This window comes from Agelaius tricolor, unplaced genomic scaffold (assembly GCF_023055355.1).
Source record: "Agelaius tricolor isolate 1412-34295 unplaced genomic scaffold, bAgeTri1.0.p SCAF_2, whole genome shotgun sequence".
NCBI lineage: Eukaryota > Metazoa > Chordata > Aves > Passeriformes > Icteridae > Agelaius > Agelaius tricolor.
The window spans coordinates 67,239,160-67,253,355 of record NW_027269262.1 but is presented as its reverse complement, the minus strand read 5'-3'; the positions used below and the strand labels follow the sequence as shown (position 1 = coordinate 67,253,355).

Genomic DNA, 14,196 nt, shown 5'->3' with positions numbered 1-14,196 from the left:
CTAAAAAAAAAAAAAAAAAAAGAGTGCCTATTCAATGATAATTTGCTTTTCAGATCTTTGGGTGTGAGTTAATATAGCCCAAGTGGCCAATGGCAGAGCAAAACTCTTATCCTACACTTGATCTTGACACCTGAAGAAATAAGCACTCTTTTTTTTTCTGGACAGCTGACAGGTATCAGTTGAACCATATTCTCAGAAAACTGAGATGTTTCCTACCATGGGCTTTGTTTATTAAAAAACTTTGATCTGGAGGGCAGTGAGGTAGGAAGGGGAGAGGAAGAGGAAAAGCCAGTGTTAATTGCAGAGATTGCAGGCAGAGTAGGATAACAATTCTGAAATAAATCATAATGCCAAACCATAACAGGAAAATCCTTAATAGTCTGAGCATTATCCAGAGCCAGTACACGCTCCACAGAGCACAGTGCCTTTTCATTAGTGTTCCTGGAAAGCTCAAACAAGACACTTCCCTAATGTGGTGGAATATCAGATCTAAATTACTCAACAACTTCATTTTCTACTCCTTTATCCCACTTCACTACAAAAAAACTCCACCTGCCCAGCCACTCACCAACAAACAAACAAACACCTCAGCAGCAGCCTTTTCCTTGTAAACAGCAGAACTACACCAATTTGAGAAGCCAGTGAGATTTAAAGATATAAATTTGACACTGCTCGTAACTTTAAATGAATGTGTTTTGGACATGGAAAGTGCTTCTCTTTGAGCAAGTTCTGCTTGCAGCTTCCTTTGCTAAACATGGTTCTTTCATCCCTCCAAAGTATTTAAAAAAACATGCACTAAAATGTCACAACAAAGCTTGTCTCCTCATTTATTTCTTTAGCATTATAAAGCAGTCCTGGCTGGATAATGCACAACTTCTTCTTTTTCAGTTCTACTCAGAAGTCTTATTTTCTGCCTTCATGTGTGATACAGTGAAGTACAGCTATTCAAATGTCAGGACAATTGGTTATTTTGCACTGATGGGAATATTGCGTGTATAAACTCACGAAGAGTGAAGGTTTTTTCCAGTATAATAAATAATAGGAGGAAACTGGGAACTAAATATATTTTCAAGTCCTGAGCATTATAAATGTTAGCTTGCAGTATTATAGAACAATCATCATTTTTAGTGTGTGGTCTAAGCTAACACAAACAGGTTGTATATATGGTAGTTCTGGGTCACAGTACACTTACATTGAAGCTGCTGGCAACTGAGGCTGGAGCTAACATCAAAATAAAGCAAATAAATATGTGAGACTAAGTAGTTCTGGAGAATTAGCTCTAAAGAATTCCAGTTTCCTCTTGATCTGCCTCTTCTCATTGGTCAGCTTCTGTGCTTAAGATAACTTGTGTCTGCCAAGAGCTCTCGTGATGTTTTACTTCCATTTAATGTCAAAGTGTCACTTGCATGTGCAGTCTTTCCATCATCAAGGTACTTTAATGATCCATCTCCTTCATCAGGCCACCTATTTTCATGGCATTTGTGGAAGAATAGTTTTCTTTGGGACCTGTAGCCTCTACTTCACATGTGGCTGAATTTGGAGAGCACAGATACAGACTTTATAAGCCTTTTTTCCCAAAGGAAATCACTCTAAAAAGACACTCTTCTGCCTTTTGTTTTACAAGAAGTGATCTCATTGTAATCAAAACGGATGTCCTAGAAAAGACATTGGGCTGTTTTTCCATTCAAATGAAAGATAAACAATTAACACTACCCAGGATCAGGAGTAAACAAAGCATGGCTAAGTGATAGACCAGTGACCTCACAGAAGGCTTAATGCCCAGCTGAGAGCAGCCACACTGTCTCTTTAGGAAGGGAGACAGGATTTCCATATCATGCCTGATACTGTTCAGTGTATTTCTGATCTGAAATTTAGTAGGTCCCAAAAGCAGTTTGTTTTCCATATTACTTCTGTGGGTAGATTCCTTCTATTTCTAATGTCTGTGTAATACTGCACCCTCTATCTTTGGGGTTCATATTAAAATGAGGAGAAATACTACTACAAAATAATGTGGAAAAGGACCACCCAAAAAGGAGTCACAGAAAGAAATTGCAAGAAATATTCTCCTGGGAAAAATGCTTTCAGATGACATAGGTAAAAGGGATGACAGTGTAAGTAGTCATAAAATTATGAAATGGTCCAAAATTATGGGAAAAGTCACTTTCCATGGTTCACAGAATGAACACAACACAACAGATTTTTCTGTTTGAGTAAGCTCAGTAATACGATACATGCACTGAGCAGCTAAAATCTCACAAGTAGAAATTGATCCTGCAATGACAGATGCAGCAAACAGGACCTGTGCAATTGCATGATCCCCAAGGCTCCTGAGTTCATGGAAACTTTCCTGTCACCAAATGGTTTCACTTTTAGGACATGCTTGTCTGGTATCACAGAAATTCACCTAAACCTTTTAAATTTTTGTCTCATCTGACACCTCTTTGGCAGAGTAATAGCATTATAGGCTCTGTTTCCCAACCAGTGTAAAAGTAATACTCAAGACACTGATATTTCTGATTATTTATTATGGCACTTCAAAGCATATATACTCCATTGATAGGTGTTTCAAACAAGTTAAAAAAAAAAATGAGGCTTTAGGTTTTAGGCAGTATTTCAGCAATTTTGGTTAAGAATTTTTAGAATGTTACTGGACATGGAATAAGAGTTTTGCTAGGAAAAGTCTTCTTAAAATAAGGCTTCCTTTCAAGAAAGTGTGTATGTGCTTGCTTAGATTTATCATGTTCATTGGCTTACTGGTATATCTTGAGATTAAGAAAACTGTGGGTATTATATATTGAAATTAAGAAAACTGTGGGTTTGAAACACAAGAAACCCCAAACTAACCCTGAAAATCCATTCCTCTTACTTAAACACCAATTTAGTTTATCTCGAATTTATACCCACACAATTCTAGTTACTTTGTAACATGGATGTTAGAAAATACATTCAAAGTTTGGGTTGTGGAGTTGTTCCAATTTCAGATTTTACTATCTTAGAAAGTAGGAATGTTTGTGATATACTGGCTTGTTTTGTGCTGAAGGCAGACTGTAGTAGAGCCTAAAACCAAAATGGGGTTGTTTTTTGTTTTTTTGAAACCTCACTTAAAATTCCACTAGTAACACTAGTAACAATGTTTCCACTTCATATATTCAACAATTTTATTTAATAGCCTAAGTTCAGAATAGTTACATAATAGTTACATCACGGCCTTTAAAAAGAATTGCACTCAGCTACTCAGTCCATTGAAATACTAGAAAACAGGGAAAAGGAAAATACGGAGTGAAAAGGAGCTCTGTCCACTGAACTGAGTTGTTTGCAGCAAGTTCCTACTGAACCTGAAGATGTCCTCATGCCTTCTGGTAGACTCTAACACACTTGACACCATTCATGTCACACTCCTAGAAGATAAAGAGATGTATTTATTAATTTACCTCTCAGTGCAGACCAACAGGGAAAAAAGGCATGTTAGGAGTTACATTTCAGGCTACCAACCAGCAGCACTTGGGGATCAGAAAGTGGGACTGAACTCACCACCACCAATTTTCCATCCACGAGCTTCCTTGTGATTGTGGTCTTCTTGCCATCCCATTCCTGCTCTTGAAGCAATGAGCCATCATCTTTTAAGCTGACAAGGGTCTGAAAGAAGAACCTGACCATCAGTATTTTCCCCATGACATTTGGGCAGCACTGAGGCTTTCCAACATCTTATCCCAAATGAAAGATTCCCACCCCAGCTCACTCAATAATAATTTTATCATTGACAACTACAAAGCCAGAAATTATGTTAAACATCTTATCAATCCTCTTCTTACAGTAACTAACTCACTGCTCTGACACATTTCTGCATCAGACAAACTTTTGACACCATCCACAATTTCAATTAACAGGAGCAGAAGATGTTCTCTGTTCATCTCTTTGTTACATGGGCTTTGAGGCTTTGTGTAGCATTTATCTGATCTTGCAGGAATAGATGAACTGAAAGTGTGTGGCTGGAGGGAGGGGGGTGATAAACAGAGAGCACTCACAGGAGGAAATGAGATATATCCTTTGCTTTTTCCCTCCTTTGGGATAAATATTCTTCCTTCTAGGTGCAAGGAGAAACTCTGCCTTCTAAAACTGGAGTTTAGTGCCTGTAATTCTCATGGCTACCTTGCTGTCTCTGATCCCACCCCACACTGAACCAGGCTCTCTTGTTATGCAAATAAGGGACAGAGCAGAAAGGTTAACCCTAGGGCTGAATTGCCTCTGATTAAACATCAATGGCATTTTTTCCCCACAGGCTTCAAATGAAATGGCATTTGGCTTTAACAGGGATTTAGAGGTCTGTTAGTTTTACTAAAAAAATGCTTCTGCCACAAAATGAAAACAGCAAAATACACAAGACTATTGATTTCAGCACTCTCCCTCTTTGGAATGTGCTTAATCCATGTTTAAAAAATTGTCAATGAGACTTAGAGAGACAACTGCTCATTGAATAAAGCACTGTTCGTGTGGATGTTAAAACTGATTTTAAAATAGCATCTCCCTTTGTAAAACACCCAAAGAATTGCCTTTTTTCAACAGGAATTTAGTGTACTGACCTGAGTTTTCCTGCCATCTAATGTGTTTTCCTCAAATTTCTCACCAAGCTTGAAGCTAAACTGTGAAGTTTTGAAGGTGCTTTCTGTTTTCATGGTGATGGTGTCCCCATCCTGAATAATGTAAACGTCTGGTTTGGCCATGCTTCCCATTTTTCTCATGGCCATACCCACACCTGCAAGGGAGAGGCACAGAGTGTCACAAAGTCAGTTAAACCCTTAGGCTTAGGGCCACACAAGAATTCAAATACCTAATTCCCATTTAATTAGGCACTTAAGCACACTTGAGAATCAAAGCTCAAGAGCCACAAAGAAAGAGGATGTTTTAAATTTTCCACAGATGAGGAAGGAAAAAAGATCATTTGCAGAGTTACTCTTTTGTTTCCTCAGAGAGCTAAAGTTAAATTTATTTTGCCCTCTCGAGGATTTCTAGGTATCCCAAAACTCAGCACTGATTTTTTTTTCAAACAGAAATAAATAGCAAAAAGGAAAACAAATATGAAAGCTTAAACTAAAAGAAAATTATCCACTTCAAATTCTGAACACTTTAAAAGTCTACAAATTATTTTTATTGACAGATGAATCCACTTTATTCAAACTTAATAAATACCCTTCCATTAATTTGTACACCATTGCAAACATGGCATTTTTAATTAAATTTCATATTTTACATCCTGTTTACAAAGTATGGAGTTGTGAATTAGAAAATCATTATCATAGAAAATAGTGCTTACACACACATGCATAAGACAGAGAAATGGAGAAATGAGCAATTCGGAAATGGCTGAAAATTCATGATTTGGAGACAGCAGCCCTCAAAACTCTTCAGATTCACCCTGCTTCAGCCCCTGCATGCACTGTTTGCAAAATTTGCTTGAATCTTTTTGATATGAAGGATGAAAATGCAAATAAGAGGGCAGCAAGCAACAAACATGACTCCATCAAACTGGTAAGTGCATATCAGAACCGTGAATTGATATGCAACCAAATGAGGCAGAAAGTATCACCAGGTCAGTGAGTGCCTGGGTTCTGCAACTGGTGTAGTTAAAAAATGTAAAAAATGCTGTCAAGTATCAGCACAGCACTCCCCAGGCATGTGGAGGTAAGGGCTGTGTCCTGCAGAGGGAAATAAAGTACTCTCCAGACACTGCTTCTCCAGACTCAAATGAGATTCCAGGATTCAGCCTTAAGCTTGAGTTCACAGAGAAAAAACAGTTATCCTCAGTCCAGCTTTTCTGATCAGAACTGGAAATTATTGCCACAGTAACCTCCACACACATTCTGTTGCTGTAGTCCAGGCCAGAGTAATCAGGGAATTATTTCATCAGCTACAGCTTGGGATCCAACTAAACAGAGATGAGCTGCATGTCTTCCATATGGCAAGAAGTGAAATTCCAACTTCTTTGTCCTCAAATGTTCTTTTGCACAGAATGAGCAGAATCTGCATGGTCTCATTTGTGGTGCATCAATAGGATCAAAGGCAGAGAGTTTCACAGGTAGCCAGCAAGGGTGAAATCCTGGCTCCTAAAATGTGACTTGGTATAAATTTAATTGCCTGAATTGTGAATGTAAAATGGAAAAGTGACTGGGTTTATGATTTCAATCTAAAACCAAACAACAGTCTGGTGCTGCCTACGCATGGGAGGTGCTCTGCAGTTGCAGCACCTAATTTCTACTTTGAAGTTGCAACTTGGCACATGCCTAGGTCTGGCCATTGGACATCAAGGCACCAAGGCATCCTAATCCATGGCTCAACCAAGCCGAGCTTAAAATTCTTGAATTTCCTCCAAAGTCTCCTAAAGAGTTCAGTCCAAAAGGCTTTGTCATATCATACCTATCACATACTGACAGGCTTCCCAAAATGTAATTACAGCCACCACTGTCTGCAGAGTGTAAATGCAGTGATGCTTTTTGTATTTTATGTGAAGAACGCAAGACCTAAATTCCTTCTTCTCCCTCTCATGATAAGCCTACATCTTCTGCCTCTTGAGAAAATATCATGGCTTTCATCTGTGAATAAATTGCAGAAAATAATAGCTTCTGGGCCATATAGACACTTCCAGGTATCTATCACCTGTCAGCCAGGATGCTCACAGAAAAGTGGTAAATCAGAGCTTGTAGATGAGGCTCCTGGTCTGTTAGGTGTGTTCTTCATCCGGTAACTTCATGTGACAAAATGTAGGGCAGCCTGGACGCAGGGATAACAAGCCAGGACCATCCCCCAGAGATAAAGGTGTGACTAGCCACAGAAGAAAGCAGGCAAACAGCCTCCGGCAGGGCAGCCGGTTACCCACAGCAGCTGATCCAGTTTGGCTTTCCCGGGAGGAGACAGCCAAGGTGACTCCGCGGGGAGGCAGCCCCGGCTCGGCAGGTCTGTGTGCTGGGGCTGGGTGACCCAGCCCGGCCGAGCGGAGCCGCCGCCCTCGGGGCCGGGGCAGCGCCGAGCTCCCCCCGCCGAGCTCAGCCCCGGCTCCCCGCCCCGGCATTAGCGCTGAGGGAGGGGCGGACCGGCCTAATCGCAGCCGGGCTGCCGGCACCAGCTGCTAATCCCGGCCCTGCGGAGGGGGGCGGCAGCGCTGTGCGGCGGGAAGGTGCCTGCTGGTGCCGGCACCTGCCTCACAGGCACCGGCATTACGATGCAAAAAGGGTCGCTGACATCTTTGGGACGCGGAGCCAGAGGCGGCAGCTCTCCCGCCAGGAAAGCTCTGCTGCCGGCCAGCGCTCCGTTCCCGGAGCCGAGAGGGCGCGGAGCCCCCGGCGCTGCATCCCGGAGATTCCCGGCATCACCCCCGCAGCCGCCGCCCACCCGCGGCTCTCGGCCGGGCTGCGTCCCACCCTCGGGCCCGGCTCTCCGCGGACCTTGGACAGAGCCTCGCCGGCCGGCAGCGGCAGCACATCCCCGGGGCGGCATCCCGGCATCCATCCCTCCCTCTCGGGGGCGGGGAGCCGCCGGCTTCTTACCCAGCTCCTTCATGTACTCCTCGAAGCCCTCGCTGGAGACGAGGCACCATTTACCCAAAAACGCGTCGATGGCCATGGCGGCGGCACTGGAGCTGATGGCGTCCCTGTAGAAACGTGAAGGCAGGAGGACGGGCTGCAGCGCGGCCGCGGCCGCCTTTATAGCCGGGCGGGCAACATGTGCTGCCGGCAGAGCCAATGGGGCTCCCGCCGCGCCCCGGCCCCTTCCCCGCCGAGCCCCCGCCCGGCGAGTCCCGCCCGCGGCAGCGGCGGCGGCAAGAGCGGGCACGCCGGGCACTGCCCGCCCTCCGCCCGCACACACGCTCACGCACACCGACAGACACAGACAGACACACACACACACTCACACAGAGGCAGGCACACAGACACACACACTCACACACAGACACACACAGGCACACACACAGGCAGGCACACTCAAACGCAGTCACACGCAGACACACACACTCACATGCACAAATAGGCATGCACACACACAGAAAACGCACACTCACACACTCAGACGCACTCACATGCACAAATAGATACGCACACTCACACTCACACTCTTACACACACAGACTCGCAACCCCTCTTTGCACCCCAGCACGGGAACGCCCAGGAACGGGGGGACACTGCCTGAGCTGTCCCCCCGAGGGATGTTGTGGCCTCAACGCTGCTTCGAACACAAACTCCATCCGGCGTGGTGAAAGAGTCCAGCATGCTGAGTGCCGGTACCCTGCACTCCTAGCTGGACTCTGGATGCTAAATTATACTTTTTATTACTCGTCATGGTTTTTTTGAAGGCTTATTAAAAAAATCATCATATGGCACAGAGACAGAGCAATAAGGCATCAGCATCTCAAAGCAGTTTATTGGGTTTGATTGCCAGCTTTCCCAACAACTCCCACTGGTACATCACATATTATTGAACTACAGCTATCCATAGTTACTGTGACCCAGGAACAGACCTTCTACATACACACAGTGGTCAGTTTAGCCAACAAAATCAATCAAAACACAGAATTAATGTGGGTGCTTGCAGTACGCAGGAAAAATCAGAGCCTGAATGCAACCTCATGCCTTAGCATAGGAAAAATGGAGATATGTTATCTTGGTTTTAGTCCATCTTGAACTGCAATTCCTACTTCTTAAAGGAAAATGTTACAGCTGCCTCAACTGTACACTGGCACAGAAGTGGCATCATAAAATATACTCTCTCAAGAGGCCCTGTGAGGTTTTGACTAATTGTTTGTCAAATTTTGTCAGATTTACTGTCATATTCTGTGAGGAAGCTGCTATTATTAAGTCACAAAAAAAATATTCCTGATTCCAATGTACCCCCAAAATTTGTTTCCAGCATCAGGGTTATGCCAATCTCTGCCTCTGTTGGCCTTGTATCACACTGGATGAAAACCACAGCTACTTTCTCCTGTCTGAAAAAAGAGAATTGTGGAGATACATCTAGTATCTCAAGGTTTTTTTATGGAATAACAGTTACTACACTTCTCTGCTAGTACTTTCATGAAGGAGTTTGAGATGAAGGTATCAAAACCATCAAAGCCAGAGAAGACAGTAAAGCAGGTTCTGTGCTGGCTCCAGCATTTCACAATATGAGAAAGTGCCATAAAGCCAAACGTTTTGGAGCAAGGAGGACTTTTTTCCTTATGCTTTGCAGTGATACAACTTCACACAGCAGCTAGAAGTTTCAAGACTTTGTAAAAAGTCAGATTTTTTGTACACAAAATAAACAGATAATGTTTGAACTGATTTTTTTTATTTATTTCCTCTAACTATCCTTCCCTACAAAGCTGTCTTTAATTACTTTCTGCTTCTCTGACTATATGCTTGCTTTTAATATGCAAACAACATTATAGCCTCTGCTCATAAGACAGCAAGTCATATTGCTTCTTTTTTGTGTCATTAAGTAGGTATATTGAAACACAGGACTTTCAACATTCTTTCACTTTTTTTTTTTTAATTTAATTTTGTGTGTGTCTTGTGTAAGAGATTTCAGAGTAAATGTTAAATTAGGGTGATGTTTACTGACTAATTCATGATAGTTGAATCAACATGCCGTCCATGCTGCAGTTCTCTGGTTGCTTACAGAAAGGATAAATGAAAAGCCATTAGATTAGGGATCAAACAGAATCATCCTTCAGGAATTAGGAAGTCTTCAGTCTTGTAAAGCGGGGACAATTTCTAGAAATAGAAGTCTTGGCTTTACTCCACGTACACCAGCAAATAATTTTGGATCCACATTTCTGCAGTGCTGCCTGCAGATGGCTTACGATATGCAAATGGTAGTCAGGTATAAGTGCTGATAATGCAGCAGAAGATGTAAAATCCACTATTTCCATCTAGTGGTGAGACAGTATTCCTGGATCTGAAGTACCTGAAGATCCAGTTACCCACCTGTGCTCAACATTGCTACAGTTTTGAATCCTCCCACAAGTCATTTGGTCTGATTTATTCTCCTCACAAATTTTTCAGGTCTAGGCATGTAAATTCATACAAGACACAAGAAGAAAAGAGACTCTTATCTCTCTTTTCTGAAATGCAGATTGTTAGTATACAGTGAAAAAAAATTCACTCATTCACTCAATTCTTACAAAGTCCTAATGTTTTGCAAATTAATCAATCCAGTGACACGGATTACTGGCTGTGATATCATCAACACCACATCTCAAAACTTCTTTGAAACAAAATGGTGCTGAAACTGTCTGTGTAGCAAAAAAAGTATCTATAGGGGCCAGAGATGTATCATTCTGGGTAAGGCACAGGTAGCCTGAGCTACAAAATTTACATTGTTTTTTATCTCAACAGTATATATTTGCCAAATATGGCTCCTTCTTTGGGAGGCAAACTAAAATGTTCAGATATCCAGACGTGCTTGAGCCACAGGGATTCAATCCTGTAATTCTCAATTCCAGCCTGGTTTGAGGCTGACATCATGATCAGACCTTTTGTGTTTGTGTAGTCTCATCTTTAGATATATGACAAGAGAAGCAGCAAGTACATGCTACCTATGGACAGCATGGAATCCCTGTGCCACATATTATTGTTTCAGTGCAGACAGAATAAATTCTCTGAAGTTTTGCTCATTTCCACAGTGAACTATATATTGTCCAAGAAAAGGAGAATCAAATTTACAATGAGAAGTGTAAATTTTTCTGAGGAAATGAGCTGCACGGCAAGCACGTAGCCACATTTGGGAGCAACCACCACCTTGGCAGCTTGAGCCTAACCAGGGTGAATGCTTCCCTCAGGTAGTCAAACCCTTGCACCTTGTAGGACAGGAGGGTATTACAGCTCTTCATTACCAAGTGCAAGGCGATGTGCACAGAGACCTTCATTCTACTCCTTGGGGCAGGGGCAGTGATGCTTCATCTGACGTGGGAGCTGTGGCCAGCAGTGTTTGAGGTTTCTCTTCACGTAGCCATAGATTCACCTCCTGCATGCAAGCTAAGCCATATTTTGTCTTTTGGAGTCACAATACCTGCTGCTTGGGCAGGGCAGAGCACCACCTCCTCCTCTGCAGCATATCACTAATCTGGTTCCATAGGAGGCGTAACTTTTTCCCTAGACCTTTACTCATTAATCTGCCCATATGTTTAACTTGGAGGGAACCCAATCTGATAGAGCTATGCTCTACTGTGTGAGGGATCTTGCTTTCCTTCTAGAATACAGACATATTGTGTATATAGACCACCTTTTCTAAGTGTCTTCTTTTAGATAAGATAACCTCTTGAGAAAGTCTTAGAAAATTGTCAGGAAAACTGGACATCACTGCCAAAATTTTACTCTTCGGCCTATCCCTAGCTGTGGAAAAAAGTTAATGCAGTCTATGAATAATAGCTACTCACCCCCAAGGCATGGATGGGGAAAATTGCATAGGTAGCAGAGTTTTGTTTCTGTTTCCTTGTTGTACAAGTGTGGTTTTCCCTTCCCAGCCATGTCATCGCTGGGCAGGCATGATGAAACCCGTGCTACAGTTGCCTAGCTGGCCTAAGGAAGCTTTGCCACTAAAGAGGTGTTTGCTTGGGCAATACAAGGCCAGGGATTATGAAGCAACAACGCACAAACCTGCAAGTTTTCCTTTGTATGTCAACATGCACAAGATCTCCCGGCATATCAGCATTTTATTACCTCTGAGCTGGAAGAGCTGGGCATAGCTTTGTTTTATCAATGGGCTTTGTGCAATACATCCGGTTTTGAATCAAAACAAAGCCATGTTGCTCTCCAGCATGGAGCATGGGTCCAAAGAATCCTTGCTGTGAATCTGGAGACTGCTGCATCTGCCCTGGGTAGGCAGCCTGTCCTGGGGTGGGCAGGCTCACGTGTGCCGGCGCGGCGGTGCTGCTGGTGCCACAGAGCATTACTGCATTACTATAATGCAGTACTGCATCACCATAATGCAATTAGCACCCTGGCAGCCTGAGCCCAGCTCCTGCACGTTGTCAGCAGCACGTTCAAAGCAAGGTCAAAGAGAAATGCTTCTAGGGCAAAGTTTACTGTGGCAATGGTGTCACAGCTCACCGAGTGTAGCCTGCCTCAGTGATGAGAGAGAAAGCTCCAGGAGCCTGCAGTGACTTGGAAGAGGAGTCCAGGACTCATTTTCCTCATTCCCAACAAAAAATGATTGGATGTCAGATCCAGCCCAGGTCACAGTGACTGCAGATATGTGAGCTGGTACCTAACTTCAGAAGCTTTGAAAAGTCCTTTCTATTTAGCAGCAGTATCTACCATGAACAGCAAACAGCCACATGTAAGAATAAAAATATTTTTATTTATCTTCAGAATTTTATAATCAGCATAGTCATTACAATGCTAAAAAAGATATTAGGGTGACTACAAATCTTCCATAGCTGTAGTTTTAGCACTGAAAAAGCCTTTGATCCATGTAAAACAAAAGCTCAGTAAGAGGGAATACCTGCTCACAGAAGAGACTTTCAGAAAACAAATATTCTGGTATTGGTTTTAGAAACATCAGATGTACAAAAAAAAAATCAACCCAAATGATGTCTCTGTAAATAAAGACAAATAAAACTTCAACTTTGTCCTTTCTGTGTAGTCTGGAACAATAAGAACGTAAGGGAAAGGACAAAGAATGTCAAAATTATTTGGAATAGGTAATGATAAAACTAATATTTCTACCAATGATAAATAATTAGATTATGAAATTTGGAATCAATAGAGTACATATGTTCTCACTGGATTTTAAAAGGGTATATAAAGCTTTAGCTTTTTTCCTTGATTGCATATCATAAGTAGAATTCCATTACTGAGGATGTGAAGGGAACCTCAGAAAAAAAACAATGTTTCATTTATAGCTACAACCATACTTCTCATTCTCAGGATATCACAAAGGAGAGCATCATAGTCCAGAAATATGAAGGGCAGAGCCTGACACTCACACTCTGCAGAGGAAGGGTCTTCTCATTGTGCTGTGGATACCAACAGCTTTCCCAGGAAAGCTGGAGAGGGGCTGCAATTGCTCCTCTTCCTGTTGGCCAAAATCAAGTAATAGGGTGCTAGGAATATGTGTAGGCTGACTACCTGGCCAGGGCTCCCAAAGGACTTCATCCTGGGCTGAAAAGGTGTAAAGCACCTGAGGCACAGTTGATGGGGGTTCCTTTTCACCAAGCAGCACAAGCCTTCTCACACCTGCACACAGTGGGAAGAGAGAGGCTCTCTGGGCTGCTGCTCAGTGTTTTAGCTTCCAGTTCTGACTCGCCTTTCAAGACCTCCTTTTTCATGGACTGTAGAAGAACATTGGGGAAAACCCTTTGAAAGCTAAAGCTAGTTTTTACTATTGTCCCATTCCCATTGCCAACATGCTAAGTTTGCAAAAAGGATTGACTAAATGACTTGTGTTCAAAAGTCTTCTAAGAAAATTCTTGCCTCTGGCATCTCAAGCTACCGTGCAGGACAAGCAGGTATTTTCCAGCTTGCTCTTCTAGACTTGAAAAGTCTCATGCTATTTGGGTTTACATCCCTGATTCCATCTCAAGATTTGATATTACATATCTAACAACCAGATCAGAGAAAATCTGTAAGGGAGTAGGAAATTACACTGCAGTTCTCTAATTTGTTCCTATGCTTCTGCCAAAAGTTTTTGGTACTGACTGCTACCTTTTCTTTCATGTGCAATTTAACTTGATACTGATCTAGCTGTTTGAAGGAAAGAAGTAATCACCTGATCCTTAAATTTGTCATTCCCAGTAAATACTCTGAAATTCACTTGAGCAGTGGATTTTGAAGTCAAGTTCTATAAATCTTCATCTATAAACATACTTTAAAAACTCCATGAAAATATTTATTTTTTCTTTTATTCATGCAAGTGACTTGAACCACTCAGATTCCCCAACAGTGAAAAGATAATTCCATGCATTCATGCAAGAACTGTGTAAGAGAGGACAAACTTGCTGGCTTTGCATGCCAACCATGTTATTTTTACAGTAAGGCTGGTCTTTGACTCTGTGTTGAAAAAGGGTGGAGGGTTCAAAAGAAACAGAGGAGTAGTGCCTGAGTAAGGAAGGAACCTGCTGCTTTGCCTCCTACCTGTGCTCTGAACTTCCTGCAGGGATTGTCAGTCTGAATTGTGAGAATCTGTCCACTAAGGTTGTCTTTCCCAGGTTTGCTCCTATTGACCAAGCAT

The 14,196-nt window shown here is 42.5% G+C and overlaps 1 protein-coding gene across 1 annotated transcript; it reads right to left on the bottom strand.

Moving 5' to 3' along the window:
- Positions 1 to 2,505: 2,505 nt before the first annotated feature.
- On the bottom strand, positions 2,506 to 7,842 carry LOC139587261 (fatty acid-binding protein 5). Its single transcript, XM_071421346.1, has 4 exons — positions 7,539 to 7,842; positions 4,581 to 4,753; positions 3,532 to 3,636; positions 2,506 to 3,398 (listed from the first exon to the last, which is right to left on the bottom strand). The coding sequence occupies exons 1-4, from the start codon at positions 7,612 to 7,614 to the stop codon at positions 3,348 to 3,350; spliced, it is 405 nt and encodes a 134-aa protein (XP_071277447.1). The 5' UTR covers positions 7,615 to 7,842; the 3' UTR covers positions 2,506 to 3,347.
- Between the last annotated feature and the right edge of the window lie 6,354 nt (positions 7,843 to 14,196).